The sequence below is a fragment of the Periplaneta americana genome, chromosome 3 (assembly GCF_040183065.1).
Source record: "Periplaneta americana isolate PAMFEO1 chromosome 3, P.americana_PAMFEO1_priV1, whole genome shotgun sequence".
NCBI classification, from domain to species: Eukaryota; Metazoa; Arthropoda; class Insecta; order Blattodea; family Blattidae; genus Periplaneta; species Periplaneta americana.
In genome coordinates, this window is record NC_091119.1 from 67,106,361 (window position 1) to 67,125,231 (window position 18,871).

General features: G+C 34.8%; 1 protein-coding gene across 3 annotated transcripts in view; it reads right to left on the bottom strand.

Moving 5' to 3' along the window:
- The window catches only part of LOC138696126 (uncharacterized), a 106,294-nt gene that overhangs the window by 54,158 nt on the left and 33,265 nt on the right, over positions 1-18,871 (bottom strand). For all 3 annotated transcript variants that reach the window (XM_069820677.1, XM_069820676.1, XM_069820678.1), the window contains 2 exons: positions 11,110-11,342; positions 3,768-4,022 (listed from right to left, as the gene is read on the bottom strand). In XM_069820677.1, coding sequence (XP_069676778.1) covers positions 3,768-4,022; positions 11,110-11,342 — 488 coding nt within the window. The remainder of the gene's footprint in view (positions 1-3,767; positions 4,023-11,109; positions 11,343-18,871) is intronic.

Genomic DNA, 18,871 nt, shown 5'->3' on the forward strand with positions numbered 1-18,871 from the left:
TTAATTCCCATACAAGGTACCGCCACATTTGAGGACATATTTAAAACTGTTTTCCAATGTACTGAATCTAAGCAACTTCAATAGCAAAAAGTGGTGTCATTTGCAACTAATGGCACACCAGCAATAATTGAAGGGAAAAAAGGATTTGTTGGGAGACTAAGATCTCATTTAAAAAAGCATTGGGCCATTCTGACCAGATAATGTTTATTATACCACTCATCAGAAAGCACTGGCTGTTAAGCTGGCAAAAATGACACATGTAATGGATGCAGTGATAAACACAAATAATAAAATAAAATCAAAAGACCTTAAGCACTGAAAGTTTCGAAAGCTTCTGGAGGATATGCGATCAGATTATGAAGATATGGTTTACATCTCAGATAGTTCAGTTGTGTAAGAAAGTAAATGAATTTATGGAATGACAGGTAAGTGAATGTTACATAAATACAGTATGTATACAACTTTACAAAATTGTGACTTAATCAACACGTTCGTGGTTTTTTTGTAAGGAAACAAAACTGGATAAAAGATTTGGCCTTCTTCATTAATATATCACAGCACTTAAATAAGTTAAGCAAGAAATTTCAAGGAAGGAATCAAAATTCTACGAACATGTTTGACGAAATTAAATCCTGTCATGCAGTTGAAATTGTGGAAGGGGCAGCTACAAAAGGAGCAAATGTAACATTTTCTCTGTTTACAATCCCTTCAAAATTAAAATGGGAATAATAATTTTAATAAGTACATTCCCTTATTAGACAACTTTTTTTTAATTTGTTATTTTGTGAAGCTTTATTAACTGCTATGGTTATCTAGCATCTAATTAAGATGGTGATAACATCAGCAAAATGAGTCCAGGGTCCAGTGCCAGAAGTTACCCAGCATTTCCTCTTAATGGGTTGAGGGAAAACCCCGGAAAAACCTCAACCAGGATTTGAATCCGCAGACAATCATAAAACTGAGTTCTTAAAACATCGATTTGTCGATTTCAAAAAATTGGAAAGTGATTTTGAGTATTGTAAATCTGCTGTAAGCCCAACCTGCAAAGCTATGGCTGGATTTGCAACTCGAATTAATATCAGTATGTAAAAAATTATACGTTTTTGTAATATTTGTATTAAAGTAAAGTAGGCACAGATATATTTACGCATTTTTCAAATGTTAAACATATGAAACTTCGATTATTTTCAGCTAAAATTGAGACCATGTTTGCAACTACTTATATGTGTGGGTAATTGTTTTCACAAAATAATTAAGTTTGCAAAATCAAAATGCAGATAAAGTTTGAGTGTAGAAATTTATTTGCTCAACTGCAAAGATTTAATAATAGATCCTAATAAAAAAACAGTCATGGCCAGAGAGCAAACACAAAACATTTTCTTGGAAGACCAACATGTTATCCATTCAGCTATCAAGGAAATACAGACTGCATGACTTTAATGCTGAAGTTAGTTGGCACTATCTCTAATATCTATTTTTTAATCAGCAAGCATTTACACATATAACTCGATGGCTAAGAACTGATACCTCAAATCTACAAAAATGGTAATTTAGTTTAACTGCATTATTGTTAGAATAACTATGTTATTATTATGTTCACAAAATTTGACAGTTAACTAATATTTTGTCCTCGAATAGAAGATCTTGCAAAGCAGAAACATATATAAAAAGTTTGTCTATTTTGAGAGAAATTAATTTTCAAAACAGTTTTCTCATTCATCTGCAAATTCACAGATACAAGGTATCACTTCTTAGCCATCGAAATGTAGCTTCTCAGTATTATAAATTTTGATTAGGATGTATATTCTCGTATATCACAACATTAGGATTCGTTTTAATTGTATTATTGTGCTTTATATGCATTCTGAATTCATGCCAACAACTGCATCATTATGATCTCATTTTAAAAAACACGACCACTTTATGTTTCTGTGAGTGTACATAATATAAACGATAATCAATAATTAATTACAATTCTGTGGTATTTGGTCAAAATATGGTAACTCCAAAAAAACTTGTTCTCAGATACAAGCATTTTTAGTTTTTTTTTTAAGTTCGTTATTTAACGATGCTGAATCAACTACTGGGTTGAAGGGATTGGTGATAGTGAGATGGTATTTGGCGAGATGAGACCGAGAATTCGCCATAGATTACCTGACATTCGCCTTACAGTTGGGGAAAACCTCGTAAAACCCAACTAGGTAATCAGCCCAATCAGGAATCAAACCCACGCCCAAGCACAACTCCGGATTGGCAGGAAAGTGCCTTGGCCGATGAACTATGCCGGTGGCTAAGCATTTTTATTTTCACTTTCTCTATCTTCTTCTTCTGCACTTCAGGGGTTAGGCATTTATTGCCTATTATGTCTTCGCATTCCACCATCTATTCCCATCTTCTTCTAGGACACTGTATGTCTCTTCTTCCTCGAGGATTGTATCTTCTAATCAAGACGGGTATTCTTTCTTCTCTCATTCGATTCATATGTTCTTTCCAGTTCTATTTATTTTCTTTTATTTTATCTTGTAATTTATATATATTCAATTCTTCTCGGATTCTTTCATTTCTTATTAAATATCGTCTTGTACATCCTTTAATTCTTCTTAAAAACCGTATTTCTGCAATCTGTATTTTGGTTTTATCTTTTACTCATAATCTTCACTTTTCCTATTATTATTACAAACAGGTTTACAATGTAATATCACATCTTCCTGTGACCAATGCCTTACGTTCTTATTCTTTTTCTCCAATTCTATCTTCTCAATCCCGTTCTTGCAGCCCTTTCTCTACCAACACTTTATTTATGTCTTGCAACCAGGTGATTTGAGGTCTACGTCTGCCTCTCCTTCCCTCTGGAATCAAATCTAAAACTCTTCTTGGTAGCCTTCCACTATCCATTCGCTTTACATGTCCATACCATTCTAATTGTCCATATTTTACGAAATCTAAACTTGAATTTTCTTTATTCATCTGTTGCCTGATCACTTCATTTCTTATTTTTTTCAAGTTTAGAATGTATGGCCGAATGTCGTAAAAAATCCATTTCTAATGCTAGTAATTTTGACAGCAAATTTTGATTTAGCTTCCATGTTTCCACTCCATACGTTATCAAACTTTGGACTATAGGCAGATAAATATTTATTTTTGTTTTCTTAAAAATAGTCTTGTTCCATAATATTTCATTTAACATCGCTGTTGCTGATCTTCCTTTATTTATCCTATGTTTAATATCATCATCCTGTATAGCATTTATATTAATTTTGACTCCTAAATATTCAAATTCATTGCACCCTTTGATGATGCCTATTCCATCTTTCAAAACCAAATCTCTTGTATTTTCACCGCATCCCACATAAAATGTCTTTTCAAAATTTATTTTTAATTCCAATTTGTCATACTCTTCAATCAATTTTCTAAACATATATTCTGCAGCATCATATTCTTGTGCTATTATTACTTGATCATCCACAAACACTAATGTGTATATACAAATCATAATTCTAATTCATGTGCAAATGTGAACGAAAATAACATAAGATTAGATGCAGATATCACGGCTATACCAAACAAAAGAAAACTGTTTTTATACAGGGCTGCACTTTCAGCTAAAAAAAGGCCATTTTTGGAGTTATCATGTTCTGACCAAACAGCACAGAATTAAGAATGGGCAAAAGGTTAAAAAATGAAAGACTAATGAAAAAGCAGAAGCATATACAAGTAGGAAATTAAAAAAATAAAACGAAAAGAGAGAAAGCTATTATTAAACTTACCGATTTAATGACAGATATCAATACTGAGGGAGATCGGCTATACAACCAATCAGTCTGTTTCGAGACAGCATCCTTTATGTCAACATCTGGTTTGTAAGTAAGTGTGCTAACAAGATGCTGCGTGAGAAATGGCTCCAGAAGCTCTGAGGTAAGTGGTGGTTCATCCAATAAGAGAGACAAATAGTTCTTAGGGTTCTTACTCAGTTTTACTTCTTCTGTAGTATTCAGTGACACAGATAAAATCGTCTCCATAGCCTGTGAAACAAGAAAACATTTAAGTACAGGATGGAATGGAATTAAGTGAACTCATTTTCACTGAATCTGCTTATTTTCACTGACCAACAATAATATCTATCATAAAGGAAAACAAATGTCGAGAATTTTATTCCTCACTTAGAAAACACTGCACAAATCCTGCATCACACACGATCATATCCTTGCCTTCAGTTGCTTTCACGTAAGATGATTTCTTCTCTATGCTAATATCGTCCAAAATTTTTTATATGCATCCTGCAACTAGTAGAATTCCTGCACGGAAATATCATATGTGCTTCGGTACATCATAGTAATATGATAAGCGTAAGCCGGCGTCATGTTCCGTCGGACTCCGGTCACTTAGTCACTCAGTATAAGTGCACCTCTGTACATAGTGTTGGACATTGTACCACTGTCACATATTCTGTGACACAGTACATAAGGTAGGTCACCGAAGGGAACAGAGAGGTAGAACTTAAACTGAGAAGGATTCAATTCGGTATCGGAATTTGAATCCGGTGTGGCTTAGTGGATAAAGCGTCAGCACGTAGAGTCGATAACCCAGGTTCGAGTCCCAGTGCCGGAGAGAATTTCTTTCGTTCTACCCATTCTTCATCATACGGTAATGCAGAATTCCTGTATGGAAATATCATATGTACTTCGGTACATCACAGTAATACGAAAGATTATTATTAGAACGTGAATGGCGTAAGTAAAACAAAGGTTATCTCCTGGCACACACCTATTTCTCAATTTCAACACTGTATTATACACCAGAAGAACAATATCAGTCATGCAACATTCCATTCTTAGAGGTCGCACACTTTTGTAACGTCTGAGCACTAACCATGCACAGCTTCACTGCATGGCTATCACCTTGCCTACATGTTGGGAGAAGGCATTGTATAGGAAGTGATATTTTGCACGTGTCAAGAATGATACAAGACATGAAATATTAACACAATGCAATGCAATTTTCACAATTAAAATAAGTAAAATAAAAGACTGTTATACACATGAACATTTTAAAATGATACCAAAAGTGAAACTTAAACCTAATGAATAGGGATTGGAAGTTTTGGAAAATACCTATTTTGTTTGAATGTACGTATTTTAAGGCTGTTAATTTATGTATACGAATCACGAAAAATCAAATATGGTGAAGTTTTATATTGCCTATATTTACCTTTTTACAGTTTGTGCCTTTTTTTGTTTTTATTTGTTATTTTTTCTCTTTTCTGTATACGCATTTATAGTTAACAGCACTCATTATTAATTTTTTTTTTCCTTGAAACTGAAAAAAACTGATAGTTCTTATAGTATACAAAGATTTCGGACACCCTACTGTGATGGAATTCTTAAGACCCTCTACCTAACTAGTCCCATCATTCATACTGTCCAGTCATAATCTTCAGTTCAGATAACAGTTTACTTTATTATCTACTCTTCTCCTGCATAACATAGATGCATTGAAGCACACAGTCTAGGATTATCTTTGTATTTAGAGAGAAATTTCCTGACACTCCTCTACATCCTGAGCTTATTGTTACAACATGGGGGACATGGCTGAGAGCAGTAAAATACTATGCGAATAACTTTGAACAAATAGCAGAAATTTTCAGAGAACGATTCTCTGTCAATCAAAGAAGCTCAGTGTGTGTTTCAAGAAAAAGGACTTAAAGAAGACTTAGCATATATCGATGCGCATTTCACTTTTGTAGCAGATACCATTCAGCAACTGAAATCCAGCAGTCTGTCATTTTGTGAATCCATGTCCCTGTTTTGGAATGCAAAGAACAGATTATGTTTAGCTTCTGGCAAGTATGCTGCTCAAATATATGAGAAGCTAAAAAGTGTTATTTCAAGAAATCCTGGATATGAAACCATTAATTCTGTGTATAAAGTTCTAAGTGGGACCGGTGGTGAGCTTCCTGAGGTGTTTAATATAGCCAGGATGGTACTGTATAAGCACGTTCCAGTCACTTCAGTGCATGTTGAGAGATCTTTTTCGGCATATACGAGTAGAGAGATTTTGTCCAATAGACATCACAAGGGCGAGTGTTTTAATCTTGAAAAGTAGCTTGTTGTGTACTGTCATTCAAATTATGAACATGAAGACGAATAAGTGCACACTAAATTAAACATTCTGTAGGACAAATACCACTTATCTAATTTTTTTAAGTGGTCATGCAGTATTATGTTAATTTTGTGAATACATAATGAACAAAAAAGCGAATACTGGCATTTAATTAAATGCTCAAGGAATTAGCTCAAATTAATTACTGTGTGTGGAATAAATTTTCAGTGGTTAATTTTCCCTAAATTTTTATTTTTTGTGCCTTTTAGATGGCTGGAATACAATTTTTAGTGCCTTTTTAGGAGCCTAAAATACCATTTTTTGTGCCTTAACTTCTGATCCGTACTAATGAGTAATGATGTATGTTAACTTACTAGTTCAGCAAACCTCTGACTTAATCCAGTTCCTCTATGCCACTCATTAAATCCTCTCCTTCACATGTTCTGGATGAAGTGTCATTTTCGCTGCTACTGCTGCTGCCCAAGTTTACTACAAGGCGCTGTATTTCAGATTCCATTAATCCTTCAGTCTTTAAGTATTCTTCCTCAACCTTCTGAACGTGGCAACACACAGCAATCCATTCACTCTCCCTAATTTCTGCAAATCTCTGTTTACGCAGCTCCCACACATCACTGAGTTTAAATGTGACATTGCGTTGTGCTACCCACTGTTTATCATCATCCCATATTTTTTTCATACCATTTAAGTCTGGGCGATATGGTGTTCTCTGAGAACTTGATCTAGGACGAACTTTTTTGCCTAAGGCTTATGAAGCTTTATGAGTTCATACAACTCAGTCTTTAACATATCCTCGGTGAATGGGATGTTGTTTCACACCAACCAATCTTGCATCTCCTGTTTCTTTGTACTTGATGTGGGACACATATCATACTGGATGTTATGATATGACGTATTGTCTATCACCAAAACAGAGTGAGGTGGCAAATTTGGCTGTAACATCTCTTTCACTCAACACATATAATTAGAGGAATTCATTTCCTTGAGGTACTCACCAATGGTTTGATTAGATTTAATTAGGAGGGCATTAGTGATGAAACCCCTTTGACTGCTGGCATGTACATGATAAGATGCTGCCCCTTTGATACCAGGCGATATGAGTCCTTCTGCACTGTCATCACACCAAAGCTTTGGGAGTTGTGAATGTAGGTCTCATTACTATAGACCAGCACTTCTCAAACTTTTTTTTAGTGAGGACCACTTTTTTAAGTCACAACAGTTCCGCGGACCACCTTACTCTTGTTCCCTTCGGAAGCAAATTTATCATTTTTGTAGTATATTTTAATATCAATATACTTATATTTTAAAATAGAATTAATCAATTAAAATTAATTAAATTAAATTAATTTTACATTAGTATTAACTAATTAATCTGATGTTAATAGAAGTAAATTCATGTTTATTTCTTTAATAATTCAAGGCTATTAGTGTGTGGATAATCTTTAACTTATTAACTAAAAAAAAAAATAAATAAATAAATGTTGGTACTCACATTAATGAAATGGATGAGCCTGCCGATTCTTGCACAGTTCTATATTTGGGCGTATGCAGGTAAGCTTAAGTCGGAGATTGTCACATAAATCGAGTCGATTTCGGTAGCCTACTTTGTTTTTATTAGAGTCTCACACAGATACATAGAAACAAACTGAATTATAATCTCTAAAGCACCATTGTACAGTTCACTGTATTCTCTTTTCACTTGTGATGTGGTCCAGAAATTAACCATACCTTCCGCTTGGAATTTCATTTTAAGTCCGGTCTCATTCAAGAGTTCAATTAACTGTTCTCTTTCACTCAATGAAAGTTCGTTAGTTTCAATATCGCAATGAAAGTGATCACGAACCCATGAAAATTCGTCATATTTACTTAGAAAATAAAAGGTAAAAGGTAAAGGTAAAGGTATCCCCCATAACATGCCATGAAGGCACTTGGGGGGCATGGAGGTAGAGCCCCATGCTTTCCATGACCTCGGCACTAGAATGAGGTGGTGTGGTCGGTACCACGCTCTGACCGCCTTTTACCCCCGGGAAAGACCCGGTACTCAATTTTATAGGAGGCTGAGTGAACCTCGGGGCCGTTCTGAAAGTTTGGCAACGAGAAAAAATCCTGTCACCACCTGGGATCGAACCCCGGACCTTCCAGTCCGTAAGTTTCAAATTGTGACCTCAGAGTTATATTATTGGTGTACGACGTACAGTATGTGACCATTTCAATGTGCAGACTGGGTGTCGGCAAAACTATTAAGAAAGTCATAAATACATAAAAAGGTTCGGTCCTCTTTTATGAATTTGGATGGTTCCTGGCTGGGTTATAGGGGCTGCGCCAGATGTGCAGGGAAAAGATGGCAAGACACACCACGTTCATAGTGCTTTAAATCCCTCTTTTGTTGTTGAGAGTAGAGTGGGAAGTCAGTAGACGGATAGGGTAATAAATTTCATAAAATGTCAGTACTGAGAGAAAAAGTGAAAGGCTATTGGCATGTGTCATTTCCAAACTCTGAGATTTTCAGCTAAATAGTGATACACAATTCGTTTGAATTTCATTTTTTCTTCAGCCTTTTTTGAAGGACCACAAGGGCAGATCTCAAGGACCACAGGTGGTCCGCAGACCATAGTTTGAGAAACGCTGCTGTAGATAATCGGCCTACCTTCTTGCCAGAATCTGGTACATCTGCTCTATCAGTATGTAAAACTATAGGGAAAAAAAAGGAGGGTTAGGGGTAAGAAGAGGAAGTACAGATAAGGTAAATAGAGCAGATAGTGAAAATTGGGCAGAGAGTAGTAAGGATAAACCATCTTATAATCTACTAAGAAAATGGTGTGTTACATTAACATTCTGTTCAGGCAAACTGCTAGAAAAAATAACCAACAACAGACTGATATAGAGACTCGAATCCCACAGATTGTTGAGATAATAAATTTCGCTCATAAAGAAGTACTGTAGATGTTTTAATAAATTTTACAGAATCAGTTTACAATGGATTTTCCAAAGGCAAAACAAATGTAGCAACGATCATCAAACTTGAAGAGCTGAAGAGACTAATTTTCTTCAAAAGAGACAGACACAAGCCTTACTAAACAATAGTGTTTCTGATAAGTACACTCTCAGCAATGGAATACCTAAAGGATTGGTTTTGAGCCCTACACCATTTAACATTATACCTCACTCTCACGCATTTATGTATACTGACAACATCGCCATATGATCATTGTCATCACACAAGGACCATTATTAAGCTACAAAAAATGTTCAAGAGGCTTTAAATAAGATATATTCCTGGACAAATAAATGGAATCTAACAATTTCCAAATGTGAAACAGAATACACAGTCTTCACCAAAAACTAAAAAATTGTAAACCAATTGTAACTGTACCACAGTTGACCAAAAATCCGCACCCCTTTTTTGTATATATTTTTGAGGAAAAACAATTTATAACTGAATATTATAATGAAGTAATACGCAGGTCTACTTTCAGAAATTGAAGCAATACTTTTTGCCCTAGAGCAAATAATATGTAGACCGAAAATGTTTCACAATGCTGTCTTATTAGTCGATTCAAAAGCTGCAATACAAGTTATAACACCAAACAAATTGCCTCTTACAAATAAAATTAATGAAATCCGAAAACTAATAAAAATACTAGAAAACTTACAGAAGAAAATATACTTCCAATGAATACCATCACATGTTGGCGTAAGTGGGAATGAAATTGCTGATGAATTAGCAAAAAAATGCACAAAACTGCATAGACAAAACAAAGTTTTGAGTACACACACATTAGGCATCACAATTAAAACCAAAACAGAAGCAGAAATACTCCATAAAATTGAACAACAATCACAAGGGCAAAAATGGGCAGATATCAACAAACTTTGGAAAACATATAGCTTAAAACCAAGATAAGAAGCTGTTGCAGCCTTCAGATTGAACACCGGTCATGACTGCCTTGCAGCACATCTCTGCAAAATTGGAATCCTTAATACTGAAGAATGCCCCTTATGCAACTTACCAGGTTCATCTTCACATGCACTGCATTGAACAACGAAGCACAACAAAACAAAAACTTTTCTCAACTTTATTGGGAAACAAGAAGCAAAATGGGTTAAATGATCCCAAATTGCGGCTATTAGAGAACAATAACAACAACAAATTTCATAAAATATCTAATCTAACTAGGAAAGAATACCTTTTAATCTTCTTCGTCATCTCCAGAGCTAAATGAAGTCACTTGAAACCTCTTCTAAATTAGAATCTGAGTCCTCATATGACAAATTGTACCATTCAATGAATTATTAATACCGCACTTATTAAATGATCTAACCACTGTTTTAGTTTTCACGGAATCCCAAGAAGCTTTGACCCATTCACAAACTCAGTGTCAGACCTATTTCCAAAGAAAAAAAAAGTGTGTCATACGCCAGAAAATGCAATAATCAGTCAGATGACAGAGGCAATGTCTAATATCAATCATAACAAAATTTTACCAGGTAATCAAACTCCCCCATAGTTCCATGGTAGTTCTGCTGGCACTTTTGAAATCATTCCTTGAAACGGAAAGGTTAAAACAAAGCTTTACTGTACCCTGGAATGTCAATTATCATGTGAATGTGAAAAAAAGATTTCAGTTCAAAATAAATAAATAATAGCAAATACTAAGAAAGATAAATCATATTTTAAATCCCAACCAAGTTCGAATAACTACAAGATTTAAAAGCATCGGTATACAATACTTTGGAAATTCCAACATGACTTTACTCTATAGGAAAGAAATTTGGACCCTTTGAAAACAATAATTACCAAGATCAGCCATTGTAGACGACAATGATCCATGGTTACAAAACCAATGTTCCCATGGTTGATTCCTATTGATTTCATGTGTGCCCTACGTTTTATGCTGATCTATTTTTTTAATTGTAGATCCTACAATGACATCGCAATGGACCAGCTAATAATGACACATTTTAACAATTTCCAATGCTGTATCAACTTACCCTCTTAGTGACATCTTCTATAATATCATTACATTCTTCTGCAATAGCTTTCATTTCATCATCATCAGGACCAGGAATGTTCGCTACACACAGCAACAAAGATATTAATTCTTTTGCCATGTCTTGTTTAAATTCCAATAATGTCTTGAGTAGCATTTCTCCATCAACTGTGACGTCAGTTTTCGCAACTCTCTCCTGACAGTTATTAGCTGATGTAGCATCAATTTTCTGTTCTGTAACATTATTATTGCATATTTTCATAATGGAAATAAATTCCAATTATAAAAAAAACTATTACTGATTAAATTCTTCATTGTCCAAAGCCTAGGAGAGATCATAATGGAAATAAATTCCAATTATAAAAAAACTATTACTGATTAAATTCTTCATTGTCCAAAGCCTAGTTGAGATCTTCACTAAGCTTTGGACAATGAAGCATAAGACTTCGAAGCTAGTCAAGCAAGGTAAATTCTAAATATTAACAAGGTAAAAAAAGTCAGAAATTTAATCAGTGATATATATAACTGTTAAAAGTGAATATAGAAAAATGAATAAAAAACTATTTTTAAGAAAATGAATTAACTTAGGCTTCTGTTGAGACTTGAAAGCAATGTGAAAATGACGCTCATTGGGTTGCTAGCCCAGAGAGGTACAATTGGTGGGGTTTCCACCTATGCAGCATTTCCTCTGCATATGACATTTCAGTTATACCACTGATACTCGGTCCCCAAAACCTCGTTCGTTCAAAACGGGTTGCGCCACATGAAGGTGAGGATGGGATTTGGGTAGGAGAGGTTGTAGATGGCATGCACATCACTACCTTTTAGCAACAATGGGGATCATTAATAAAATCATGAAACCTTCACTAGTACAAAGACACACAAGAATAGGCTTGTATAAAACCTTAGCACAGCCAGTATTAAGTTATGGTAGTGAAGTGTGGACTGTGAAGAATAAAGATGTCAGTAGAATAACAGCAAGTGAGATGAGGTTCATGAGAGCAACAGCTGGATATACTCGCTGGGATCATAAAAAAATGAGGACATAATGCAAGAACTTCAAATAGAACCCATTATACAGTTCATCAGCAAATATAAACTTCAGTGGAAGGGTCATCTCGAACGAATGGATCGATGCAGAATTCCAAAAGCAATGTTTCATTATCATCCGCATGGCAAAAGATCTCTAGGTCGTCCAAAGAAGAGATGGACTGAAAATTCTAGTTTGAGACCGTAACAGGCCACTCGGCCTAATACTTGTTAGGAAGACGACGCTGATAAAGACTGAAAGGAAGAAAACTCGATTCCAGACAAGCAAAATTGTCTGTCACATTGTTTAGAATTGCTCTGGTTCCATTCTGCTTTCAATAAAATGAGCACAGGTCATTCTTTCCTTCATTCATCTCATAGAATGAGGCCAATCCAAATTTGATCTAGCTGGATAAAGACAATGTAGCCATATTTTGCAGATAAACCTCATGCTTTATGATATGAATTAAATTTGTCTTCTGCAGTAGCAGTTTGAAAGTCTGGTTGTAATTTAAAAAAAAACTCTGAACTCTATATAAGTAATAAATTGGTATATGGATTATTGAAGCAACCCACATTATGGTAAACTAAGCTTCACTGTTTTAAGTTTTTTAAAGTACTAATAATAATATGCGAACTTTGGTTACAAAATACTGTAGTTATCTTTCAGTTGTTATAATTTACAGAACGATCACTTTTATGTCCATTCATACATAGTCATATTTAAGTTGTTATAAAAGAAATAGTTTTTATGTCTTTTTATACACAGTAATATTTATTCTGCTCTAACTCAACTTAAGCTAAGTATAATATTTTTCCCCTTTTACAAAAGCAAGCCCGAGAATAATGACAAGTGTGCATACAAGGAATACTGTAAAAATATTTTCCAAAGTTTACAAGCAATGAACTTACATTCTCCCCACCTCCCCACCCCATGACGTTTTATGTTAATCAAGATACATTTATTAAATAAAATACAAGGGTCCGTCTATGCTTATGTATATATAGTCCCTTGTATCTGACTTAATAAGATCACAGCTTATTGCATATCCATTATGCAATTAAAAGGTACATTTAGTACTGGTACTAATTAGAAGATTTATAATTTTAATACATTATACAAATCATATCTCCATCTACCTTGTGTTAGTCTCAGATGTTACAAAAAAGAAGTTCACTATTCATGTCTTAAGGTGCGTACACACGTAGCAAATGAACAATGACGAATAATGAAGCAAAACTTCATTGTTCGTTCACTGTTCAGAGCAACATACAAATCATCAGCAAAGGGTCAGAGAACATTCACGTTTGCTGATTATCTGCAGTAATGGCAGACGAAGATATAATTATAGCAAGTGTAGCCGTTGTTATTATTATAGGCAGTTTAACAAAAAGAAAGTTGAAAAACAAAAGGGAGATGGTGGCAGATGCCACTCTACAAAAGTCGCAATTGTTATAGACACACTGACATGATTTATGTCGAATTGAATTGAGACAGTTTCACAACTTCTGTTGCATTTCAAAAACATACTTCGAAATATTACTGTGCAAAATAGGGCTATAAAATTTCCTGCTCCTTATATACATCAATAACTTTGATGACAGCTTCTCCAGTCTACTCCAGTTTCGACATCCTGTTGGTGAAATTAAACTAACTGCTGCGTTCTGCTACGAACTGCAAACAAGTGGTAAATCCCATCCACAACGAATACCAACTTCCTTTGATGGATCACTACCGAAGGCAAATCGAACGATCTATTTGCCTTTGCTGCGTCGTCCACACATTTTCATTTCAATCAGAAAATCTATTCGTTTGTTGTTCGTTCATTGTTCGTTCGCTACGTGTGTACATACCTTTACAGTTTTTAATGCCCTGCCTAATTATCTTAAAGTTCTGAAGGGCCAAGAGAAAAAGTTTAGAACAGAATTTAAAAATTTCTCCATATTCATATCTTGTACTCAATTAGTGAAATTTATGCTTGTTAAGCTACAACACTGATGTAAGATAAATGAAATTCAATATATAAAGTTAGTATAATTTAAAAAATAATTAAAAAAAGCATAAATGTTTTTATAATATTCCATACATATAAGCTTTCCTATCTTTTAATTATCTGCATAAATTTTCAGTCTCGAGTTGACTGAATGCAAGACTTAGATGAGCAACAAGATTTTTCTTGGTCGATGATGACATTCTAGGATCGAAAATTCAATTTAGCACATAAAAGCTTCTGTCAAGTGAAGCAGAAGATAATGGAATCATGACTGCAGGACAGAGGTGCATTGAATTTTGATGTAGTACTCATGTACATGTTGATCTCCCCCCCCCCCCTCCTAGCACAACATTAACTCTAGATAAATCTTTCAGGTCAGACATAATACCTACAGAAAAAAATGTATCAGGACTGGCTAGTGTTGGACCCAAAATTTGAACTTTCCTCCAGAAGCAAGCAGCAGTGTGACGATCATCCATGTTGTTTTGAAGTTTCTTGCACTAAACACCAGATATTTACGCCAATTCAAGAATAGATGATAAAAAAGACAAACTTATGTTGCACCTACAATGATTCTAAAATTTTTCCTTACAGATTTTATCAAATACTTCAACTCAACCAATCTTCTCAAATTTACGACATCAAAACAGTCTTTTTCATCTTTTAGACCAGCGTTTCTCAAACTGAGGATTGTGACACCTGACAGATGACGCAAGGGGGTCGTGAAGTAAAAATAACTTACCCTTTCCCTGGCAGCTGGGTATTTAAATGCCAACAGCATCCTGGCAAGCATTTTAAACAAAGTAAAATCGAAATGGACGTCGGTTTTTTTTTTTTTTTTTGCGTGGAAAATTATTATTTTTAGCTTAAATTTTCTAGACATACTTTGACATGAACGAGGATCTCAAGTTTCACAAAAATAGGATCGGATATTTCTTATCAGAACGAAATCGTACACCAAGGCGTGAAAACACATCCACACTAGGTAACTGATAACATGACTTTGGTGTTATATCATGCCAGTACCAGGGAAAGGGTTAATGTGTACAAAGAGATAAAACATATTATTTCCTGAGAAAAACAAACACATATATTAAAAATATTTATTAGATATACAATGTTCAAAACACATTTATTAAAAACTACAGTTCAGTGTCTAATTTTTAAATATGTCATGGGTGTTCTTCAATAAAAAATTTGTCCATACATGTATCTACATAATGTCACATTGACATTGAGGGAATTGTCACTAAGACATATGCCTTGGCATCTGTATGCTACCAAGGCATATTGACACAAGTTCCTCTTGAAAAACTGTATATGCTCAGAAAGAAATATTATACAAGGTGCGATCATTAAATTCCGAGACCTGTCCCATAAGTGGAAATAAAATTATCTGATTTAAATTTGGCTGTCATCCCCTTCAAAGTAATCCCCTTGGGCAGCTATATACTGATTCCAGTGAGTCTGCCATTTTTGGAATATCTCCTGGAAGTCGCATTCTTGAAGCCAACTTGACAAAGACTAACCATGCTCCCAATAAACATAAAATATGTCAAGTCTTGTGGTGCTCTGCCATCTATCATTCGCGTGACGCAGCAACTCAGTTTGATGTCAACTTGCATGACAAAGGATCGCGGAAATTTAAATTTATTCGATTTTCGGGGATTTTAACATTATATCTTGCTCACAAAACAAAATGTTTGCTATCGACCGATAATTATGCCATGATCAACTGTTGGCCAGGCCTGCACTAATGGAAAGAAAAAACAACTGGCTTAGGAACATCTTCATAGCAGCCACATAGTACAGCTGTACCGAAATTTTGCATCATACTATATTTATGATTCCACTGACTCTTCCCCCCTATGCTTTTAGAATGAACCTAACACAATTTGCTGAAATCTGTTTCTAATTTAAATACTGATATAACTCACGAAACTTCCAAATACATGAATTTAACAACAAATAATTAATTTTTCAGATGCCCACAATTTTCATTGTGCTTAAAGGAGCAGTCCGCAATAAAATTCCATATTTCGATTATATTATAGGATGTTTACCAAAGTAATCCTTGAATTAACGGCGTTTGTCGCATCGCTCTACGCCTTTTAGTTTGCGAAATATTAAAGGTCTTACTGCAAGCTCTGACGTCATAATCAATGATCGCTTCATAAGACTGCGTTGTAGTTCCATTTGACATACAGTGTAGAACGAGTAAATATATATTCATATGTTACAGTCAGTTATTATTAACACACTTAGGACCTATCACATGCATATACTGTAATAATAATAATAATAATAATAATAATAATAATAATAATAATAATAATAATAATAATAATAATAATAATAATAATAATAATAATAATAATAACTTACCCATTTTGAATTTCATACTCATAGTGATTAGAACAACTTGGGTCTGGTAAGGGTTCAAACTGAAAAGGTTTAATATGTCGATTCATTATAACCTAAGTCAACGCCTTCACTGAGTGAGTGAATGTAGTATGTGAGACGTGAAATATTCGTTATGAATGGACTGCAAATACGTGTTTATCTCACGTCAACAATAAATTAGTACATGGTTTATATTATTCTATTGCATCATAGTTGTTGAGTCACACGGTTTAGGCACGAAGCTAAGTTTGGGGGAACCTCTAAAACATATGGATCATCGAATTGTGGCAGTTGATAACCAGAACTACTTCCAAGACATTTTTCTGTATAGGATCTTCTCTCCTCCACGCATTTTTCTTCCAGCTGTATGTTTTGTCTTCCACCCATCGTTTAGTGGCTTTAGAGTATTGGAGTCTGGAGCCAGTTACATCTCTTTTCACGTTGTAATTATGGTCCATTATCGCAATCATAGTTCTTGTTACAATTCCACCATATGGAAAGTGTTTTATCTTAGGAGTGTAAAGCAATCTCTCGTTACGGTATGATTCAAATTTGCTGGTATGACAAAACTGATTAGTCTGATTTAGGTCTTTTAAAGGGCAGGGTTACATACAACTTTTTTAAGAGCATTGTAATCACTGGATCCAGGTTCGATCCATTCCCTCTCACTATTGTATGGGTGAATGTGTGCACATTTTTTACTATGTCTCTGTTTCTCCCCATTCGTGTATATTACAAACATGATTTAATACAGAAATGAATCTGTCTTCTAAGTCGTCAGAATCACCTTCACATGTAGCACAAGACCACATAGGTGATTTATGATGCTCTCTTTCCACATTTGTGTGGCGGCTTTAAGCTTTTTGCCATGTGCCAAATGTCAAATTGATAGCCCATCCATTCATATTTGGTCCTTATCAATTTCCTAGTTCCTCTATGGCAGTCCGATAGAAAGAGGGTAATGTTCATTTTTTCTTTTAGGCGATCTAGAACTTTTTCGCATGCTGCTTCACCTACAATTAGACCTTTTTGCAGAACTACGAAGTCTATAATCTTATCTGAATCGAGGTCCATTACACTGTAAGTCACACATTTTGCACTGTAACTAGGTGAGTCAAATTGGCCATCACCGTGATTCGCACGTTTTTATCTTTTAGGGAATTGATAAGTTGTTCATGAATCTGAAAATAAGTACATCTGACTGTTGGTTCTACGGATTTTGAAATTATTTTATAAAATGTTGTCTCGCCGATGAAACATAGTTGTAAAGTTTTTGAAAAATTGTCAAACAATTTGTATCTTATATCGCACAAGTATAATGCAGAACTCACTGCTATGCTTCACCTCTGTTCGGACTTCCACTCCCAATTACGGGCATTCTGGCACATTGCATTAAATTTCAGCAATGGTCCTATTGTTTCTACCAAATATTTGTAAAAGAGGAATGACAAATATTACAGAAGAAAAACAAAATTTCTAACGCTGACCAGAAAAAAAAAAAAACACTTTTTGACTCCCTATTTACTTTCTGTTTCATGTGCAGCATCCTCGGAACCTGATGAATTAGAATTTGAAGTTTCTTCTTCTATTTGAAAATATGTCTCTAAGTCAGTTTCTGCTCCCCACATCTGATTCATCACACACATTTCTTAGCGTCTCGCACCCTATCTCACACTGCACAGCTTTGTTTATATTAGGTTCCTGTGAATTTTCAGCCTCATCGAGAACTACACACACGTCAATGTTTTCAGCTTTAGGTGCATCACTGCAACTTGCTATTGCTTCTTCGACGACCTTCTTTCATTTATAAGCAGAGGAGCGCGTAGATCAGAACTGTCTTGGGGAAATTCTCCTTTCAAAAATAGGAAAGGGACAGAAGTTTTCTTAATTTTCATAGGAGTTCTATTGTCGTTCATTAAACGTCTTTTTAGTAAAGACGATTCTTCAAAATCAGTTTCACGGAAATGACTGGAACACACAACAGTAGTTTTCGATAGTGTAAAACCTTTTCTGTTGATTTTCTTCACCCATGTTTTTAAATCTTTGCAGTAACTTTTCTCTGTTCGGAAATACATGAAATGATACCCCTTCTTCAGGTTCTGTTTTTGTTGTTCCCTCTGAACACGAAAAGTGTACAACACCATGGCATTTTAAACTGTATTACGATACAATTTCTTCTGTTTAGTCTACTGTAGTTCAAAATCGTTCATATAAAAGAAAATACATCTACATAAAACCACAACATTGGTATGTGCTGGTTTTATGATTAAATGAAAAGCAAAACATGACTTCACACAATCATAACTAAGTCCGAAATTCTGTTCACATTTACTACGG